We start from the raw sequence: 23,280 nt of genomic DNA, 5'->3' as shown, positions 1-23,280 counted from the left end.
CGTAGGAGGGCAACAACCCAGCATGCAGCAGGCATGTAGCAGGGAACCAGCATGACCGGTTTGGCAGTGGGTCAGTAATGGTGTGGGGTGGCATTTCTTTGGAGGGCCCTCCATGTGCTCGCCAGAGGTAGCCTGACTGCCATTAGGTACAGAGATGAGATCCTCAGACCCCTTGTGAGACCATATGCTGGTGCGGTTGTCCCTGGGTTCCTCCTAATGCAGGACAATGCTAGACCTCATGTGGCTGGAGTGTGTCAGCAGTTCCTGCAAGATGAAGGCATTGAAGCTATGGACTGGGACGCCCGTTCCCCAGACCTGAATCCGATCGAGCACATCTGGGACATCATGTCTCACGCCATCCACCAACGCCATGTTGCACCACAGACTGTACAGGAGTTGGCAGATGCTTTAGTCCAGGTCTGGGAGGAGATCCCTCAGGAGACCATCCGCAACCTCATCAGCAGCATGCCCAGGCGTTGTAGGGAGGTCATACAGGCACGTGGAGGCCACACACAATACTGAGCCTCATTTTGAATTGTTTTAAGGACATTACATCAAAGTTGGATCAGCCTGTAGTGTGTTTTTCCACTTTAATTTTGTGTGTGACTCCAAATCCAGGCCTCCATTGGTTAATAAATTTGATTTCCATTGATGATTTTTGTGTGATTTTGTTGTCAGCACATTCAACTTTGTACAGAACAAAGTATTGAATGACAATATTTCATTCATTCAGATCTAGGCTGTGTTATTTGAGTGTTCCCTTTATTTTTTTTGAGCAGTGTATATACTGGCTGTCCAAAAATAAGGCCACCACCTGGATTTGACTAAGCAAATAAGCCTCCCATTGGATAATTACTACATGGGTATGTTTCAGATAGCAACAAGTTATTTAACCCTAACTGATGCAGTGAGTAGCTTCTCACTGCAGTGAGTAGCAACCATGTGGAAAGACGCGTCCTGTGGTCATGGTAAAGATGTTAATCTGTTTCAGAAGGGTCAAATTATTGGCATGCATCAAGCACAGAAAACATCTAAGGAGATTGCTGAAACTACTAAAATCGGGTTAAGAAATGTCCAACGCATTATTAAAAAGTGGAAGGACAGTGGGGAAACATCACCTTCGTGGAAAAAATCTTGAATGATCATGATCAGCGATCACGTAAACATTTGGTGAAATCAAATCATAGAAAAACAGTAGAACTCAGGGATATGTTTAATAATGAAAATGACAGCATTTCCACATGCTCAGTGCGAAGGGATTGGGTCTAAACAGCTGTGTAGCCTTGAGAAAATCACTTATCAGTGAGGCTAACCGACAAAAAGGGAGCATAAAGATTGAGCATTTGCTAGGGAGCATAAAGAAATGCACCCTCCCTGCATGATTTAGAAACACTAGTACATGCCTTTATTACTTCTAGGCTAGACTATTGTAATGCACTACTGTCAGGATGTACGAGCAGGAATCTAAGCAAATTTCAACTAGTCCAAAATGCTGCAGCCAGGGTCCTCACTAAAACTAGAAAATTTGATCATATCAGCCCAGTGCGATCATCACTTCATTGGCCGCCTGTTAAATTCCGTATTGATTATAAAAATTTTTTATTGACGTATAAAGCCCTACATGGGCTCGCTCCTGAGTACCTGCAAGACCTTATTTCCTATTACGAGCCATCACGAAAACTCAGATCACAGAGTGCCCAGCTTATTAATAGCTCCTAGAATTCATAAGGCTGCAGCTGGGGAAGAGCTTTTTCTTATAAAGCCCCCAAACTCTGGAATGATCTTCCAGAAAATATTCGGGACTCAGACACAGTCTCAATCTTTAAAACTAGGCTGAAAACTCACTTGTTCAGTTTAGCTTTTGGTAGGTGATGTTCCCCCCTTAGATAAAGGCAGCAGATCCAGGGGTCCATGGACACAGGGAATTATAGTAAACTGAGGTGGTGCTATCATCCCGCTGCTCGCACACGGTCACTCGGGTTTGTGGACGGTGTAGCGGAGGGATGCCAAACTGTTTGAGTGCTCTCGTGTCTGTGTCCTATGGTTCTCTCCTTTTAGTTAAGCTGTCATAGTCAGATCTGCCAGAGTCATTAGCCACACTCTGGAAATGTTCACATTGCACGTACAAACAGACAGAGTAAAACTAATTTCATCTCTCTGTCTTTTCTCCGAGTATGCGACCGCCCATATGTCTGGCCGGTAGACTGTCGAACCCTCCAGCTACCCACTTCAGACCAGCTGCTCACGCCTCAGCTACCGCCACCTGCCCTGGACTAGCTGCCCGGAAAACTACATTGATATTGATATTAATATAAGTAGTATAATAACTTGTAGGTAGTTTGACCAGAGGAGGATGGGTCCCCCCCTTGTGAACCTTGGTTCCTCCCAAGGTTTCTTCCTTAGCTTTGAGGGAGTTTTTCCTTGCCACTGTCGCCTCTGGCTTGCTCACTTGGGTTTTTTTTTTTTTTTTTTTTAACATTCTTGTTAAAAACTTTGTCTTTTCTGGAATTCTGTGAAGCTGCTTTGTGACAAAATCAATTGTAAATAGCGCTACAAATAAATTTGATTTGATTTTGATTTGATCTGGGGTTGCTGCAGGTCTAGGTTCAGTGACATTATGTGCCCAAAATGAGCTCAGCTGACTACCAGAATATACTGAACAACCAGGTTATTCCATCAATGGAGTTTTTCTTCCCTGATGGCACGGGCATATTTCAAGATTAAAATGCCAGGCTTCATCGGGCTCAAATTGTGAAAGAGTGGTTCAGGGAGCATTAGTCTCACTTCAACTCTTCTGGGAAGGCTTTACACTAGATGTTGGAACGTTGCTGTGAGGATTTGATTGCAGTGAGATTAGGTACTGATGCCAATTGATTTCTACTGCTGATTACTGACTACAAAAGCTACTCCGGCGTATCCCAAAGGTACTGGGTATTGCTCCATCACTCCACTGCACTTAGTTCACTGTTCCATGGCCCTATGCTTTATACTTTTCGACACATTACATTGGGCATGGTGACTTCAGGTTCTGGAATGTCCCATTCTATTGGCAGTGCTTCTTCAGTAGCTGAATTCACTGATTAGAAGAGATATCTGGATACATTTGGACATATAGGACAACAACAGTAGAGGGGCAAACCATTCTCAGTGACTTCATGCCTTTTTAGTGCAGCCTGACAGGTTCTGCTCAGTGGGTGGTTTAATTTACTCCTTTGGGTTTAAGGTCTTTTGGAGACGTTTATCTGAAATAGGCCCCCTTCTGAGTGTTGGTTATAGATTTGTTTTCAAGCACATAGAGGAGTTCTTCAAACTCAATGTAGGGATTGTTATGTAGCTCAAATGTACCAGCCTCGCATGACTAAAGAGGAGTTAGGCCTAAGATCCTGTGTGTGTGTGTGTGTGTGTGTGTGTGTGTGTGTGTGTGTGTGTGTGTGTGTGTGTGTGTGTGTGTGTGTGTGTGTGTGTGTTAATGCCTGAAGGAAGTTATGCTTGCTGTCCACCTGTTAATGCTGCTTGCCCCTAGGCTCAATAGGCCCTCTGTGCAACCCCACCATATGGTCCTATGTATTTTTTCTACTCATGCATTCTTCAGGCAATCTGCACTTAATGTTTGAACAGCTGGCCTTGAAGGATGCTATTTTAAAGCAGGTTTTGTGCATCTGCTACAATGATGTGTGATGAATTAAAAATGTTTAGTACATACTTGGTGAACAGCATGTTCTTAGTGGCTGTCGTAGCCTTTTCACAGGTCTGTTTAAAGAATGGGCAGGATTTACCGAGACTAATCCTTCACATCGTTTGACTGTGTGCGTTTCCTCGTATGCTTAGCACCGTGTTTAATCGCATTAGAACGTGTATTAGACACTAATCCTGTAATCCAAATCTACCGTGTTTGTTTTGTTTCACAAAGCATTTCACTGATGATCTCATGTGCCATTGAACGATGAACCACACTGACCTACCCACAATGCTCCTGTCCGCTTTCTGTTTCTTTGTGCAGGACCTGAACAACATTTACTGTCACCTCTACCACATGGATGTCCTGTCTCACCTCAGGGAGCATCAACTCAGGTGAGATGATGTAAAATTCTCAGCGCTGTCTTTTCACGTAAGATATTGCTCTGAGATTCATGACACCCAGAACTTGCCAACAATATCAGAATCTAACATTATATTGATTTGTATGAATTAATTGACTCACTGGGCAGTAGTATAGTGCAAGAAAAAAAAGAATTTAAAAAAAAAAAAAAAAAAAAAAAAAAAGACACTCAACTTGTGTAATCTTTATAGAAAAGCAATACCAATAAAATTGGGCATTCCAGCGAAGCCATGCATAAATCTGATGCCACCGTGCCCAATGCAGTGAACTGAGAGGTATAAAGAATTGGGCCATGGAGCAGTGGAACTGCGTTCTCTGAAGCGATGGACCACTATCCAGTACCTTTGAGCTGGAGTGGATTTTGTGATTCACAAGTAATAATCAGTACCTGACCTCATTAATGCTCTTCTGGCTGAATGCAATCAAATCCTCACAGCAACGTTTCAACAACTACTATAAAACCTTCCCAGAAGAGCGAGATAACGAAGTCCCTTGAATGCCCTTGATCTCAGTAGAAACACTGGATAAGCATGTGTATGTTGTGCCATGTATCATGAAAGTTTCTTGAAGCGTTTTGGCATTATAGTTTTGCCATATTGCCCATGTCTTGGATTGGTTAGTAGTAGTAGTTGCTTAGTAGAAAGAAACTTAAAGAATAAATATTGGATTGATTAAGGTTTTGGAAAATAAAAAGTAGGATTCTGCTGTCTCTAATGTGTGGTCGCTTTTTTTAAATAAAGCTGATTAAGATTGAATTAGTAACTTTTTGCCAACTGGCTAAGAAATCCTTTGTTGTATTAAAAATATTAGATATCCCCAAATATTTAGTAGCATGTGTAGACGAAGAGAATAAGCCAGATTTATTGGTAAATACTGCTGGCTGCACAGTACCTCTGTATAGCAGCAGCAGGTGTTATTAGAGCATTCATGAACAGCTGATCAGGTCTTTTGCTTCAGAGTGAAAAGAGGCTGCTCTCTTAGTCCCTTCTCAGAATTTGTGGCTGGATGCAGTGAAAACGCTCGCAGCTACCTTGTGCTTTCTTATGCTTCTCTTAGTAAGCCTGGCCAAGCTGCACCATCCCACCCTCAGTAAGCTACAGTCATTGACCCCATGCCTTTTGCCTGAGTTACAGTAGCCTTGTCGATATGCTTGCAGGTCACTGTGCACGACTGCCAGGTATGAGCGCTATGAAGCTAACCACGTCCTGTTCTAGTAAGTAAACCAGGAAACTACACTCTTCGCTCAGCCTCTCTTTTGCTCATCACCATCTCTCTCGCTTAAAACGCTTACTGCAGCAGTCTGACCTCCATTATTGGATTTGTCATAACAAACTTTATCACTATTGCCAAAAGATTAATCACATGCACAGTGAAATTGATTAATGTCCAAGAATAGTAATGTGCTACAATGTATGAGTTTTCCAGCGAGTGCAGGAGATTAATACTCTTCAGGGCCTGCTGCACTCTGTTCATTATTCAAAATGATTAATAACAAAAGTACCACACTGTTGGTTTATTGGTCCTGTTGAACTGGAATTGTTAGAGGTATTTGATCTAAGCCATCCTGGTTGATACATAGGAGACTACACTGTGCCAGGACCAATTAGACTCAAAAGAAGTCAGCGCTCTGCAAATATCAGAAGTATTTAAAGTAAAGTAACCATCTGAAAATGGTCAGGATTCCAGCAGTCACAGCTAATTACGTTCACCTCAGGCACCCATAAACCAAGTAATGTATATTTAGTTAAATCAAGAAGTGCCCTCCCCATTAGTAGCCATTTTATTGCTTTTGCTCTCAGCCAAGACATGCAACCAATTTCTAATTAGAGCTGCTCATGCTTTTAGAGAGTGCTCATTCAGAAGAATAAACTGAAAGGGTTCCACTCTTTCACAGCAAGCGATGAGGGTCCTCCATATATCTCTGTAGCCTGAAGCTCAGAAGAAGAAATCCATTTAGGTGCTCCAGAAAAGAGGGCACTTCATGGCTGTGAGAGCGGCGTGTTTTTCAAATGCCAATTACAGATTTGGCCAACCAGCCGTTTAGTATCACTCAAGTTAACAGCCTGTCATGTGTCTCTCTTGCAGCCCGGATAACATTTCCACATGCTGGTACATACTGCTGTCAGGATCCGTCTTCGTTAAGGAGCACATGTATTTGGCGCGATGTTGGTATGTACCACTTAAAATTACCATGAGCTTTGGGTGGGACTGGGGAACATGGACAAAACACCTCACTGGGATTATGCTGCTACATAATGCGATATGCTTGACATTATATGAAACATGTAGAGGGAACCCTTGATGGAGTATTTAACAATTAGCCTATGTTACTTTGATTTAAGTTATTAAAGTGTCTTGAATTATTAGTTTTTCTTGAGATATTTCTGAGGATACAAGATCATGTCATAAGACATATGATCATAAGACATTTGATGAAAGTCAGAGGAAAATAAGTGGAACAAAAACAGGTTAAAAAAATATAGAGTGAAAATGAGATTCCTAACAACAGTGCAACACCTGACAGACCACAGTAACTGTAGAATATTTAATTGAAAATAGCACAAAGATAACACATCATATGATTAAAGTGAGAAATTGAATTGTTTTTGAAAAATATTTGCCCATTTTGAATTTGATGGCAACAACAAAAGGCCCCAAATAGTTGGGATGTGGGCAACAAAAGGCTGGTAAAGTAATGCTAAAAATAACACCTGTTGGTTGATTGGCGACAGGTCAGTAACATGATAATGTTTAAAAAGAAGCATCCCAGAGAGGCTGAGTCTTTCAGAAGTAATGATGAGGAGGGGTTCACCACTCTGTGAAAGAATGCACAATCAAGTTCTCAACATAAAATAGCAAAGAACTTTTGCCGATGTAGGATTCTAGCTGCCCAACAGTCCTGGGTGTTCTTTGCTGGATATTTTGCTGCGGCAAATTCTATTGGTGAAAGGTCTGGACTGCAAGCTGGCCAGTTCAGCGCCCGGACTCTTCTTCTGTGAAGCCATGCTGTTGTAATGGATGCAGTATTTGGTTTAGCATTATCTTGAAATAAACAAGGCCTTCCCTGAAAGAAGCAGATGGATGGGAGCATGTGTTGTTCTAAAACCTCTGTACTGTTCAGCATTGATAGTGCCCTTTCAGATGTGTAAACTGCTCATGCCTTAGGCAATAATACAACCCCATACCATTAGAGATGCAGGCCTTTGACCTGTGTACTGATGGTCCCTCTCCTCTTAAGTCCGAAGGACACAGTGTCCATGGTTTTCAAAAAGAATTTCAAATTTTGATTCTTCAGACCACAGAACAGTTTTTTTCATTTTGCTTCAGTCCATTTTAAATTAACTTTGGCCCAGAGAAGACGGCAGCGTTTCTGGATTGTATAGACATGTGGTTTCTTCTTTGCATGACAGAGATTTAACTTGCATTTGTGGATCGCACTGTGAACTGTGTTCACAGACAATGATTTCTGGAAGTGTTCCTGAGCCCATGCAGTGATTTCCAGTACAGAATTGTGGGTGTTTTCATTGCAGTGCTGTCTGAAGGCCCGAAGATGAGGCGCATCCAATATTGACCGTTTGCCTTGTGCCTTGCATAAAGGAATTTCTCCAGATTCTGTGAATCTTTTGATGATATTATGTACTGCAGATGGTGGGATTTCAAAAGTCTTGGCAATTTTTCACCTAGGAATATTTTTCTGAAATTGTTCCACAGTTTTTAGACAGTTTTTCACAGATTGGTGAACCTCTGCTCATCTTTGCTTCTGAGAGTCTCTGCCTCTCTAAAATGCTCTTTTTATACCCAGTCATGTAAGTGAGTTGTAAATTGCTCCTCCAGCTGTTTTTTATTAGCTCCACTTATTTTTCCAGCTTTTGTTGCCCCTGTCCCAACTTTTGAGATGTGTTGCTGCCAAGTCTCACTTTCAACATCTGATATGTGTTCTACGTTTTATTGTGAATAAAATATGGGTCTATGAGGTTTGCAAATCATTGCATTCTGTTTTTATTTATATTTATTTACATTTGACACAGCGTCATACTTTTTTTGGAATTGGGGTTTTGTGTGTGTGTGTGTGTGTGTGTATTTATATAATAAATTACAAATTTTCATATAATAAAAATGAGGCTTCTGTGTAATTTTCTGTTAAACATAGTTCTGCTTTTTTTCCCCTAGATTGCAGTTTCAACTGGAAATTAAGTGGTCGCTGATTTTTGTTCAGTACTCTAGATACGGACACAATAGCACACCCATGACTCACAGAAAGATCTAATTTCACAACAACATACCTCACCTGCTGCCATCCTGACATCTGTTTATTTCCATTGTATAATAATATAATAATGCATGTCATTCATGGTAATCATTTTCAAACAAATTCTTTGCATCCTTTGCATTTAAAAATTTTAAGTAGGCAGTTTAATGCATGTTATTACATCGTAGCAGATGGAGTGGCAAGCCTTAAAAGCATCAGCTTGTTTGAGAAATAGTAGTGATTAAAGAGGCAAATTGCATTGTCATTATTTTTAATAATCAAATAATTTTTGTATCTTTTTTTGACACTGGTACTTTTAGGATCCTAGTTGTGCCGCTGTGTTGGTGCATTTGTTAAATTTTTGTTAAAAAATCACTCTGGTCAAGACGCAGTTCAGTGCAATTTTGTGATTAGTTAAAGGCCTCATTTGCAAATCAGTATGACAAAAGCTGATGTTGCAGTAATGGTTAAGAAACAATGTACAGCTGTCATGTTGAAATTGAGGCTGGTCTTGTTGCTTTAATCCAGGCTTGCACGCAGTCTTTCAGTAGTTAGTCAGCTGCGTATGATTTGTATTTGGTTTTGAAAAGAGTAGTAAATGCTTTTTCAGGTCACTGGGTTGAATGTGATCAGAATGCGGTTGTAAATGAAAGGGAAAGAGACAGAAACCCATGGGTGTGGAGTCTCTCCTGTTCTCACAGAGAAGGTTTAGATTCCATTGTCACATGACTCCACATAACGCTTGCAGCCAATCATGATGGGCGTGTTGCTTTATTGAGTGCAGATGTCTAGTGGGACTCTCGGACACTCAAGTAGAGTTTCACTGCTTCCAGCAGTTTCACCGTTAATTAGTGCTTTTCGGCAGATGTGTTGTCTTCCCATCTCATATCATCCTGTTTTAAAACCCCTCATTTAAAAAAAACCTCTTTATTCATGACTCTTATGACAGAACAATCCAGGATAAATAATGCATTTGATATGAAATTGAAATAGTGTTATCTATAACATTTACTGGAATGCTTTATTTGTGCAGATCTTAACCAGTGAAGTTTGCTAACAGCGACTATGCAGATGTCTGTGGATATATTGTCACGGTCTTATTTTCTTTTTAATAATTTAAGACCATTTGAAAACCCAGCTGCCCTTTAAATTGTGTGAATATTGCATGAAGAACAGACCAATAGAAGAGGTCTAAAATGACTACACTTTGAGAGTTTCATTACAAGGTCTTTTTACGATGAGCTTGTACGATGTTCTAATGAATCTCAGTGAATCCTGACATTCAGACTTTTGCAGCAAACTAGAATAAGTCAAACTGAGTTCTCTACCACTTTATGGCTGTTTCATGTTGAGGTAAGCTATGAGAAAAAGAGAAGTAAGACGTGGGGGAAAACACTGTTGGTTTGTGTTTTGGGTGATGGTGGGGGGGTGCTTGCCTCAGTACTGTTTTGGTGTTTGGGGGGCGGGGGTAGGGGGTCAGTGGGCGGCCTGGAATGCGGAACTCTGGGCTTGAACGGTTACTTAGCCATGTGTTCTGTAAGCAGCTGGAGCCCATGAGCACATCCAGGCAGGAAATAAGCATTCTCCCTCCACAGCCATGCAGACCCACCGGATACACAGAAACTGTGACTCAGGACAGGAGAAAGACCGGGAAATTCAGGCAATAGAGACTGTTCCCTTTTTCTGAGGATATTTTTTCCACTTACTTTTTGTTTGGAACTTTTGGTCAGTGGCTTTATCTTGGGTTATGGTCCCTTATACCTTTTTGGACTCGAGTTAAGTGAAGGGACATTTTTTTTTAAGGATTGCCTGCTCTTCTCTGAGAAACTTCCCGTTCAGGATTTTGTACCGCTGAAGCTGTATCTCGTGAAGGCATGAAGGTTTTGGATATTTTTGAATTCCTCACAACTGGTCGGGTAACATAGCTCTCATGTCCGGATGAAAAAGAACAGGACAAAAAGCTGTGGTGTTTTTGAAGGAGTTTTGACTACAAAGGCTTTGACCAAGGACCTCATGCCTTGGCAAAAGGATTATGTTGTAAGAACAGTGGGTTATCCTTTATTGAGTTTTACTCTTAGACTACACCTGTTCTCAGAGGTCGAGGTATCGAGCCAAAGAGTGAGTAATCCATGCCTTTCTAGCAACCATCATCTGCTCACTATACTGTTTTGACTTCTGAAACCACAGCTGTCTTCCTGTGTTAAGATTTATTTGAGTTTTCTGACAGGTCTGTTTCCCAAGCCTGATGTGATTCTTAAATATTACTACAAACCCTTGGGTGATTCTTCTCTTAGGCTAATGTTTGTGCTTTAGTAGTGTTAATTGAGTACGAAGGTCTTGTATATGTGGAGAAAAGTCCAGCTATTATGAGATTTTGTTTCTGTGAGTGTGTGTGATGTTTCAGTTTCACAGACAAATTGTGAACTCATAGCGCCTCGGTGTGCCATGTAGTTTTTAGTGACAGCATTTTATATCAGCATTTCATAAGAACTATTACCCTTTCACTGTAGCAGCCCTTTGCTTAGTATGCTAGTGTCCTGTATATTTTGCTGAAGTACAGCCTTGACACAGAGACGTAGCTAGCTTAGCTGAACATACAATAACATGCTGAATGTGATTTGTGGTTTTTAACTCCAGTGTCAGCAGTCTGTGTGTTGCCAGGGAGGTATGGCCATTATACAAAGCAGTCCTGCCGAGCCTCTCAAACGCTGAATTTTCATTGTCTTCTGTGTGAGGAACTTTGGCTTAGCTGTTTCACTTCTCTTGCTCCTGTCAATGTTACCCTGTTATGGCTTTGTTTAGCGTCATCTTCATTTTGCAGAGGAAGTCTTCTATTAGGAAGGAAGTAGCACTTAGCTTGGGGTTGGCTTCATTTAGTTGAAGACTGCCACAAAGTCCCTGAAATAGCCATGACCATGTTAATTCTATTGCTTTTATACATATTTTGTAATGTCACTTAGAATGTCTATTAGAGTATGTGAAGAGCTCTCACTTTAAGTGCTAACGTACAAGGACAAGGAGCCTCTATGTTTGAAAAGCCACATTTCTGAGTGTTCTACGTTAGTAGTGCTGGATAGTATTGACAAAATTCAATATCTGATGATATTAGTAAAGGTAATGAACCCTTACTTCCTGACTTCTGGTAATCTTCACTAAAAGAACGTCTTACAAACCTAAGTCATTTTGATCAGACTGTTTTGTTCTGTTGTGTTCCATTAAAATCACACCTAAGGAAATCCTGCATAGCATTATATCGCACTAACTATGAGGTTACCAAGTGCAAACAGCTGAAGTGCTTGTAGGATTAACAGGCCGTACCGCTGGATGTGTCTGCCTGGGGGCTAGAGGTGCCAAAGCTGGTGTTGCCATGGACAGAAGACAGGACAGTGGAGAGTACATTTATCTCCTGTTGGGAAGGCATGCAGAAAACGCTTGGCAGCACTTCGGCCCCTTCAGCTGACAGCCAGGGCCAACCTCAGTGAAGTGTGAAGCGTTGTCAAACCCAGACTGACCTTTGGCTCACTCGGGCAACCTTCTGCAAAGTCCGCCAAACAGGATGAGGACAGGTCTGCGTGACATGTTCACTTGAATTCTGAAGGGAAAATTGATATTTTGTTGTATGCTAATACAATCCCTCTGTCCAGGAGAAGACAACGCTTCCCTCCACTGCATGGAGAGTCATTTAAAAGACACTTCTTCTGGCATTCCAAGCACAGCAATTGTTGAGTTTTTTCTAGGGTGCGAGTTGAGGTCAGCAAGGAGAGCTATTGTGCTTCTGTCAGGCTGCTGGGTTGGTTTTTCAGTGCAGTGGCATTTTGTCCTGGTTATGAATTGGCTACCTTTTTTGTGGCACCTGAAATGAAAGCACATTAGGTCCCTTTCACACTTACCAATAACTTGTGTCTTGGGTGATTTGATCATAAGTGGACAGTTGCGAACAGGGTCCAGTCTGTTTTGGGCTGTTTTGAGACTGCAGGCAAAAGAGGCCCAGATCTGATTAACTGCCCAAAGTTGCTTTTGGTATTTGGTCGTTCAGCTTATCTTTTTAATGTGGGCTGTATCTGACACCTTCCATCTGGCACACTCATCCAACAAACATAGCTGTCTTTTACCTTTCCTTTATATTGAAAAAATCCCTTTCACGTGATGTCAGATTGAGTTGTGTGAACTGTTACTTTAAATTTGTAACATAAACAGCAGACACTAAACATATTATATACATATACATATCAAACAAAGGACCACCTAATTGCATCATCACAGTAGAGACGGAAGCAATTGCATGGCTTCTTCCTTCGTCTCTTCTTCTGGTTGTTAATACTTTGCTTTAACATTTGCCTCTCACTGTCCTCTTGTGATCAAATAACTCAGGACAAATGCCAATACCTGATTTTTATAACAAGATCTAGGGCTGTTATGGCTATGGATTTTTTTCTTAATGCGGCTAAAAGCAACATGCGTATCTCCACAGTTTGGTGGTTTGTCATCAATGCCCCTCACCCCCACCCCCTGCCAAAAAATAAAAAATAAAATTATGGTCTTTACAGTGTCTTAAATGACAAGAGCAGTGGCACTTTCGGCTGTTTCATCCTGGGTTATTTCAAAATCGAAAAAAATTAAAAAGTTTAACTTGCTTACTTGATCACCAAATAAGTGAACACTATAAACAAGTGGATTATTTCTGAAGCAACATGCAATAAATGTCAAGCCATCTATCTAACAACTGATCAATACTAAACAGTGATGCAAACTGGGATAACAACACTGGTTAGCATTAGCTGTTAGTTTTATTTAGCATGATAACAGCTCTGCTCACAATGAAACATTTGATTCTGGTTAAAGAACTGACACAAGTTTAGATGATAATGGCTCGTTTCTGAGGAAGTGAAGTCAAGCAGCTGACTCTGAAGGGACAGAAAGGCGAAAGTAAACCTGTTATTGGTGTTTGGATCTATGGCTTGATCAGCTAACTTAACGTTAGCTCAGCGAGGCTTCAGACCCAAACGAAGCAGTCACCACCATAACCATACAGGTTTGACTGAGAAATCTAAGGGAACAAAAGTTGAATGACAGTGTTTTCACATATAGTTCATTTTAATAGAACCCAACCGAGTTCTGTTAGAGTGAACCTGGAAGGAAACCAACTGCAAATGGCCTCAGTTCTTTTTGTGTTCACATTGTAAGTGAACTGTAAAGAGGACTCAGTTTTCTTTCTGGTCCTTTGAGATCTCAGATCACTTTTTGTTCAGACCACAACTCCATTAGAACTCCGACCCCTTTCACAGCACTCACGGTGCACAGTGCTCGCCGAGTGGGCAGCATTCTCTGATAAATCTGGAGACGAGAAGAACCACCAGACTGTCAGTCTGGTCTGAAAGCAGCTGAAAACTGCGTTGCGTGCCCAGCATGAACCTTTATCACACGAGCTCTCGCATCTTATCGCGTTAATAAGCCAGTGCTGCTCTCTGTCTCAGATCAGAGACTTTATCCTGAACTGTATAAATGATCCTTGGTCTGTTTTTCCTGCTGAAGCGCTGAACACTGCTGTAGCGCTGTGTGGACAGTGAGCCTCGAGGTCTTCACCATAAAGCAAAGCTAAGATGTACTGGGGCCGTTTTGTTTTCACAGTGCACAAAGTAATCGAACCACAAAGCGAACTACAAATGGACAGAACTTTTACCACCAAAAAAATAAAAATAGAAGAAAAACTGCAGTGATGAATGTAAAGAGCTTAACCCTGCAGTAGGCATCACATGATGGTATTGCAGTAATATGGTTATTTTCACAGCCCTACTTAGACCCTTCTTGCCCCTTCTCTCTTATCTCCAGGTTCTTCTGCTGTAAAGCCAAAAGCAGGTCTTCCCAGACCTTATCCTTTTCTCATTATTATGCTCATTTTCAGAGTGTTTTTTCCAAGAGTCCTGAGTCCTGGCTTTTATGGTATTAATTGGGACATGGATACTTATGACAGATCACTGAACAGCTTTCAGAATTACTGTGTGAAAAGTAAAATGAAATTAAAGTGACAGTGCAGTTAACTACGTGGATAGGTGAGTGAATCTCTAAAGCCCCAGTGACTAGACTGTGTTTAATCATGAGGAGCTACTGTTTAAAACCCAGGAGCTGTGCTGTAGGGATTGGACAACCTGCTGCTCAGTGCTCATGGCCTGCTAACCTTGATAGATTTGTTTACATATATCGAATCAATATGTGTACTTAGTTTCATTTAGTGTTTGTCATGATGGCCCATTTGGCTTGATACTTGCTCACTTTCCTTCACTTCCTTCAGCTTTGGCAGGCAGCGAGGGGGAAGACGAGGCTGTGAATGCATCACTTTGGAACCATCAGAAATGATTGTGGTGAGTAAACCCTTCAGTCAGTTAACAAGAGAATGAACACTTAATATACCTGTCAATATACAGCAAGTCAGGGGGAGGGTGCATTCATGAGACAAATATCTTGAAACTTGAAGATATGTCAGTTCAGCAAGCCTGGTTTTGAAGAACTTTTTTTGTTAGAATGAAGCACCTTAGGAGTGACAGTGAAGAATTTGGTAAAGGGATGAGAAGCATTCTTCTCATGAAACACTATGGTGGTGGGCAGTCATGCACAAGAAATAGGTTGTTATTAGGAGTGCACAAGATATCTGTGCCAATGTGTTTTTCTGATGAAAGGGAAATTTAATTAACGGTCTGATGCTATAATTACAGCCAATTATTACAACTCATAAATCTGGCAAGATTCCTCTAACATTAAAGTGCACTTATCCGCTGTAAGATGTTCTGGATTAGAATGTCTGGTACAACTGGCTAAACATGTGCGCTATCATCAGGAGATCGCAAATTTGATCCCCAGTTATGCCACAGCCATTTTGGCCCAAGCCATTTTTGTAAATGGCTTCTCTCTCCGTAGTAGGGTGGCATAATTTTGACATAGAATCCAATATTTTATAAAGCTGGTGGATATTGTGATGACCATATGAGAAGCTAAAGATAAATTATTATTGGAATAGAGTGCCTTTGACTGGATATGACTCAAGTACAGACGTTTTTTTTATGTGAAAACAGAATCTAACTAACCTCTCCTATAATTAAATAACAGAATACAGAAATACAAAAGCACTATTCACAATTGTCGAAAATAACAAGAAATGAATTACTAATAGCTACTTACACCAGAACTGCAAGCACAGTTTTTCACTTTGCACTGAAAGGCTCAGAAACAGTCAGCATTGTCCCTACAGCTATTCCTATGAAAGCTACATAAACAAATAAATACACTGCTCAAAAAAATAAAGGGAACACTTAAACAACACAATATAACTCCAAGTAAATCAAACTTCTGTGAAATCAAACTGTCCACTTAGGAAGCAACATTGATTGACAATTGCCAACATTATTGGAAATATGGAAATTATTGGCGATTAGCAAGACACACTCAATAAAGGAGTGTTTCTGCAGGTGGGGACCACAGAGCACTTTTCAGTACCTATGCTTTCATGCTGATGTTTTGGTCACTTTTGAATGTTGGTGGTGCTTTCAAACTCGTGGTAGCTTGAGACGGACTCTACAACCCACACAAGTGGCTCAGGTAGTGCAGCTCATCCATTGACGGCACATCAATGTGAGCTATGGCAAGAAGGTTTGCAGGAAGGTTTGTCTGTCAGCGTAATGTCCAGAGGCTGGAGGCGCTACCAGGAGACAGGCCAGTACACCAGGAGACGTGGAGGAGGCCATAGGAGGGCAACAACCCAGCAGCAGGACCGCTACCTCCGCCTTTGTGCAAGGAGGAACAGGAGGAGCACTGCCAGAGCCCTGCAAAATGACTTCCAGTAGGCCACAAATGTGCATGTGTCTGCACAAACGGTTAGAAACCGACTCCATGAGGATGGTACAAGGGCCCGATGTCCACAGATGGGGGTTGTGCTCACAGCCCAACACCGTGCAGGACGCTTGGCATTTGCCAAAGAACACCAGGATTGGCAAATTCGCCACTGGCACGTCAGGTCATACAGGCACGTGGAGGCCACACACAATACTGAGCCTCATTTTGACTTGTTTTAAGGACATTACATCAAAGTTGGATCAGCCTGTAGTGTGTTTTTCCACTTTAATTTTGTGTGTGACTCCAAATCCAGGCCTTCATTGGTTAATAAATTTGATTTCCATTGATGATTTTTGTGTGATTTTGTTGTCAGCACATTCAACTTTGTACAGAACAAAGTATTGAATGACAATATTTCATTCATTCAGATCTAGGATGTGTTATTTGAGTGTTCCTTTTATTTTTTTGAGCAGTGTACATATGTTCATATAGGCACACAAGTACAAGTACATATTTTTGTTTCATTTTATTTTTGTTTTCTTTATTAAATATGTTTGTTGTTGCAATAGCCGTTGCTCTCTGATGGACTTAAACTGGGTGTAAAAGCAATCCTAATGTTTAATGCATTTTTACAGGCTTGTAGTTCAGGATGGAGTAGTTTTGAGCTGCTCAGCACAGTGCTACACAACATGGGCATCTGTTAGCTGATATAGTAGTTACCATTCTGGGGGTAGATCTGACTTGTGGGTGGAATTGCAATGACTAAACTGGGGGAACTTTTTTTTTTTTTTTTTTTTTTTTAAAGAATTATTTTACAGGGCGATTCACTCAAAAGAGGCCCCGAATACACTGTTGTAACTCCCATTAAGGTGAAGCAATCTGAACCAGAGCAAAACACTACATACCTTGAAGTTTGTATAGTCGATTGCATTGCATGCAATGCGGGAAATGATCTCTGTTTTCTACCAGACACATGAAGTGGTAGAGGGGTTTGCTCCCAAAGTTGCAAAAGGAGTTAAACATTGTGATGGCATTCCGGCGCCTACCTCATCGCTCTGATGCAGGGGCATTTCAGCTTGTTTGAAGCTCCATATACTGAGGAGCACATTGAACGTTGTTTTTTCAGATTGCTTCATCCTAGCGAGAGTTATTACTGAATATTCGGTGCCACTTTCAAGTGAATCTTCCTGTATTTGTTAATGTATTTTGCTTCACCATATGCAAAGTACAGATTTTCAACTATATTCTAACTTATAGCTTTTCATCAGATCGATAAGTAACTTAAGAGTTCATTAGAAAAATGTCAATTGATAAACTAATTCTTAAAAACCTATATTGTGGCCCGAGGGACCTTATAACGCTTTTCGGAAGGGAGCAGAACAAATTTAACAAACAGAGAATGAGTCGGATTCCCCAAGTTTGCCAGGCTTTCTGACTGCTACTACCACTCGCATAACTGTTTTTGTGGTTTACATGATTTTTCCAGTCATATTTATAGTCCTAGACAGCTTGGTCCTTAGCTCCAAAGATATCTATTTCAATACATGGCTGGAAATGTTCAACACCTGCCACACACTGGCAATCCAAAAGAGAAGATTCAACAAGCTGTGCAAAGTCATGCACTCTATGCCTAGAGGACTTCAAGCTGTCATCCAAAAGAAGAGACATGCAACGGAGCACTAAGCTGTGTGGAGTAAAGCTGGAGTAATTTTACTACCTTAAGTTTAAATTTAATTACCAAGATTATTTTGAGTTTCAGTTGGTAACTGAATTTATTGCTGGTTGTTAAAATAATTTTGATGGATACAAAATGAATAAATGAAAACTTTAGCTTGGTGTGTAATAAATAAACAAGACATACATTGTGTTCAGAGAATGTCCCATGACTAATATTCAGCACTGTATGTCCAAACTCGTGTCAGAGTTCTGTTTACATAATTGGGTATTCCGATAAGATGTCTCGTTTGGAATAAATTATATAGTGTCTTGTTACGCGAAGTGTGGCCTTGTTTATTGGCGGCAATATAAAATATTAAGTAAATTGCTAAAATGTGACAAAATACACTTGGGTGGCTGTCAGTATACCTGGGGGTTCGCCCAAGTTTAGCCTGTATGTGGGGAAATGCTACTTTAGTATTAATTATGGGTTATCATAGTCACCTCAATTTCACATCGTTGTAGCTTTAGTGATTGGGTTAGTGTTGTCTAGCAGCGATTAGACATGTAGCGGCCATCACTGTGCATGTGTGCCCGGTGCACGAAAGCCCGGTGTTTTGATAGACTCACTGATAAGCTTTCTTAGAATGCCTGGAACACAACACAGCTGGGAAATTGGGTTATGTAAGCTTGTTGTTGACTGCTGTGATTTTCATCCCGGTCTCACCCTATTGTCCACCAAACAAGCCACCGCTGATGTAAACATTGATGTAGTCCTGTACTGGACGTTAATATGTTTGATGCCTTGAGGTCACAATATGACAAAGTATTTAAGCTCGTCTCGTAATTTTGGCTTTAATATAGCCGAGATATGATAAGCACATTTTTAAATTTGTGAAATATCTGTCTAGTGCTATTTATGTTCTGAACAAATAGCTTCACTGCTTTCAAATGTTTGGGGACACATAGCTGTTCAGGTGCTTTGTTAACCATTCAGGATATTAAATAATAAGCTGTTTGCAGCTTTGCCATTTTTCTTTGCAGAAACTGCAGAACTGTGGGAACGGTAGGGAATAATGGCAGGCCCCACACATTGTATCCCCTTATTACTGTTTAACCCTATCAGATGTCTTAAGTCCCTTTTAACTCCTTTCAATCTACCGTAAGAATGGTTACTGTGCATGCATGTCCATGTCAGTCATAGCAGAATGGATCAGCATGCGGATTTTGAGATTTCGGTGTGCTCCTGTGTTTTATAACACTAAAAGAAGCAAGATGCTGCCTTAATTGTTGGATAGACTATCAGTATTCTTTGCACATCTTCAGGAGTTTGACTACCTTTTTGTCCATGTTAAAGCACATTCTTGTTAGATTATCCATCCATCCATCCATCCATCCATCCATCATCTTCCGCTTCTCCGGGGTTTGGTTCGCGGGGGCAGCATCCTGAGCAATGAGGCCCAGACCTCCCATTCCCCAGCCAATTCCACTAGCTCCCAGGGAGGGATTCCTAGGCGCTCCCAGGCCAGCTGGGCGATATAGTCATGCCAGCGTGTCCTGGGTCTTCCCTGGAGTCTCCTCCCCGGTGGACTTGCCTGTGACACCTCCCAAGGGAGGCGTCCAGGAGGCATCATAACCAGATGCCCGAACCACCTCAACTGGCTCCTCTCGACGTGGAGAGGCAGCGGCTCTACTTTGAGTCCCTCCCGGATGACTGAACTTCTCACCCTATCTCTAAGGGAGAGTCCAGCCACCCTGCAGAGGAAACTCATTTCGGCCGCTTGTATTCGCGATCTCGTTCTTTCGGTCATTACCCAAAGCTCATGACCATAGGTGAGGGTGGGAACGTAGATCGACCATTAAATCGAGAGCCTTGCCTTATGGCTCAGCTCTTTTTTTACCACAACAGACCGGTAAAGAGCCCGCATCACTGCTGACCCAGCACCAATCCACCTGTCAATCTCCCGCTCCCTTGTACCATCACTCGTGAACAAGACACAGAGATACTTAAACTCCTCCACTTGAGGCAAGAGCTCATCCCCGACCCAGAGAGGGCTCTCCACCCTTTCCCGCGTGAGAACCATGGCCTCGGATTTGGAGGTACTGATCCTCATCCCGGCCGCTTCACACTATGCTGCAAACCGATACAGTGAAAGCTGAATTTCACAGCCTGATGTCCCCAATAGGACCACATCATCTGCAAACAGCAGCGATGTGACCCTGAGGTGACCAAACTGGACACCCTCCATCCCCTGACTGCGCCTAGAAATTCTATCCATAAAAATTATGAATAGAATCGGTGACAAAGGGCAGCCCTGACGGAGTCCAACTCTCACTGGGAACAAGTCTGACTTACTGCCGGCCATGCGAACCAAACTCCTGCTTTGTTTGTACAGGGCCTGAATGGCTCGTAGCAAAGAGCCATGTACCCCGTACTCCCGAAGCACCTCCCACAGAATACCCTGGGGAACACAGTCGAATGCCTTCTCCAAATCCACAAAGCACATGTGGACTGGTTGGGCAAACTCCCATGAACCCTCCAGAATCATGGAGAGGGTAAAGAGTTGGTCCAGTGTTCCACGACCAGGGCGGAACCCGCACTGCTCCTCCTGAATCCGAGGTTCGACTATGAGCCGGACTCTCTTCTCCAGTACCCCTGCATAGACCTTACCAGGGAGGCTGAGGAGTGTGATTCCCCTGTAGTTGGAACACACCCTCCGGTCCCCCTTTTTAAAAAGAGGCACCACCACCCCAGTCTGCCAATCCAGTGGCACCACCCCCGATGTCCACGCAATGTTGAAAAGGTGTGTCAGCCAAGACAGCCCCACAACATCCAGAGCCTTGAGGAACTCGGGACGGATCTCATCCACCCCTGGAGCCCTGCCGCCAAGGAGCTTTTTAACTACCTTAGCGACTTCGGCCTCAGTAATGGACAAGCCTATTCCGTGTCCCCAGACTCTGCCTCCTCACTGGAGAACGTGTTGGTGGGATTGAGAAGGTCCTCAAAGTATTCCTTCCACCGCCCAATGACGTCTTCAGTCGAAGTCAGCAGCACACCATCTCCACTATAAACAGTGCTAGTGGCACACTGCTTTCCCCTTCTGAGTTGCCTGACGGTTTGCCAGAAGCTTTTCGGAGCCGACTTAAAGTCGCTTTCCAAGGCCTCACCGAACTCTTCCCACACCCGGGTTTTTGCCTTGGCAACGACTGAAGCCGCAGATCGCTTGGCCTGTCGATACCTGCCAGCTGCCTCTGGTGTCCTACAGGCCAACCATGTCCGGTAGGACTCCTTCTTCAGCTTGACGGCATCTCTCACCTGGGGTGTCCACCACCGGGTTCGAGGATTACCGCCCCGACAGGCACCAACTACCTTGCGACCACAGCTACAGTCAGCCGCTTCAACAATGGAGGAGTGGAACATGGCCCATTCTGAGTCAATGTCCCCCACCTCCCCCGATATCTGGTCAAAGTTCTGACGGAGGTGTGAGTTGAAGATCAATCTGACAGGTTCTTCTGCCAGACGTTCCCAGCAAACCCTATACGTTTGGGTTTGCCTGATCTGACCGGCATCTTCCCCCACCACCTGATCCAACTCACCACCAGGTGGTGATCAGTTGAGAGCTCAGCTCCTCTCTTTACCCGAGTGTCCACGCTGACACGACTACAAAGTCAATCATTGAACTGCGGCCTAGGGTGTCCTGGTGCCATGTGCACTTATGGACATCCTTGTGTTCAAATATGGTGTTCGTTATGGACAAACTGTGGTTTGCACAGAAGTCCAAAAACTGGACACCACTCGGGTTCAGATCAGAGAGGCCATTCCTCCCAATCACACCCCTCCAGGTCTTACTGTCGTTGCCCACGTGAGCGTTGAAGTCCCCCAGTAGGACAATCGAGTCTCCAGGAGGAGCACTTTCAAGCACCCCTCCCAAGGACTCTATGAAGGCTGGGTATTCTGAACTGCTGTTCGGTGCATAAGCACAGACAACAGTCAGGACCTGTTCCCCAACCCGAAGGCATAGGGAAACTACCCTCTCATCCACTGGGGAAAACCCCAACATACAGGCGCCGAGTCGAGGGGCTATGAGAAAGCCCACACCTGCCCGCGCCATGGGCAACTCCAGAAAAGAAAAAAGTCCAGCCCCTCTCAAGGAGATTGGACCCAGAGCCCAAGCTGTGTGTTGAGGTGAGCCCAACTATATCTAGCCGGTATCTCTCAACCTCGCGCACCAACTCAGGCTCCTTCCCCGCCAGTGAGGTAACATTCCAAGTTCCAAAAGCCAGTTTCAGCAACCGAGGATCAGAACCCCAAGGCCCACGCCTTCGGACACTGCCCGATACACAATGCACCACACCCCTACTACTGCCCCTCCTATCGGTGGTGGGTCGATGGGAGGGGGGGGACTCATGTAGCTCCTTCGGGCTGGGCCCGACCGGGCACCATGAGTGAATGCCCGGCCACCAGACGCTCGCTGGCGAGCCCCTCCCCCAGGCCTGGCTCCAGGGTGGGGCCTCGGTAACCCTGATCCGGGCAGGGTACACAAGTCCTTCCTTTTTGGTTTCATAGGGGTGATTATGGATCACACTTTGTCTGGCCTGTCACCTAGGACCAGTTTGCCATGGGAGTCCCTACCAGGAGCTTTTGCTCCAGACAACATAGCTCCTAGGATCATTCAAGCACACAAACCTCTCTACCACGATAAGGTGGTGATCCATTATTATTAGTGTTAGATTATGTTCAAATAAATGCAGCAAAAGCATTGAGATTTTGAATATGGATTTGTAAAGCAATGCTACTAAAACTAAAATAAGTAGCGTTACTGAGTCAGGAGGAAAAAACACGCTAAAACATGGTGAGTGTGCACTGCTGTCACCCTGTTAAGCCTGACATAGTAATTTAAAAGTCAGAGGTGTCAGGTCAGATTTTTCAGGAGTTTTTCGGACCATGCCAGATGTCTTTACATATTAACGTCACACACTCATGCACAAAAAGAAGGTCTGATGTTTAGGTCTTAAATGCAAAATTAACATTAGGATATCATCACAATTGTAGGTAATTCATTCACTTCCTCGGGACCCTTCACCAAGCTTTGACTGAGTTCTCTTTAGATACTTTTTCAGGATGCTCACAAACTCTAGATCCATCAAAGTTCTTTTGCCAGCTTTGCTAGTCAGCTTAGTTAATGTATCTCTGAAATTAGTCAGTTCCAGAAATTTCTGGAAAGAAACAGCCCTACAGCTGAAAGAAAATCCCAGTAGTAGCAGCCAGTATAGCATGCAAAATGCTGGTGGAGCTTCTGAGGCAGAGACTACATAAACATATCTTGGCTCAAGGAGATTTGGAACAAGGGGACAACTGTAAATTAGATTGTTGGCCGAATCATTCATTTAAGGCCACTGCTTAAGGTGCTTGAGTAAGGTTTATGATATGTGTGCCGTTTCCTGTTTTATG

The 23,280-nt window shown here is 42.8% G+C and overlaps 1 protein-coding gene across 1 annotated transcript in view; it reads left to right on the top strand.

Annotated features, from left to right (window-relative positions):
• Window positions 1-23,280, top strand: part of LOC108431857 (rap guanine nucleotide exchange factor 6-like) — a 123,040-nt gene that overhangs the window by 12,372 nt on the left and 87,388 nt on the right. The window contains 4 exon segments of the mRNA XM_017705283.2: window positions 4,001-4,071; window positions 5,256-5,312; window positions 6,185-6,268; window positions 14,638-14,707. Coding sequence (XP_017560772.2) covers window positions 4,001-4,071; window positions 5,256-5,312; window positions 6,185-6,268; window positions 14,638-14,707 — 282 coding nt within the window.

This window comes from Pygocentrus nattereri, chromosome 16 (genome assembly GCF_015220715.1).
Source record: "Pygocentrus nattereri isolate fPygNat1 chromosome 16, fPygNat1.pri, whole genome shotgun sequence".
Lineage (NCBI taxonomy): Eukaryota > Metazoa > Chordata > Actinopteri > Characiformes > Serrasalmidae > Pygocentrus > Pygocentrus nattereri.
This window is presented reverse-complemented; position numbering and strand designations above follow the sequence as displayed.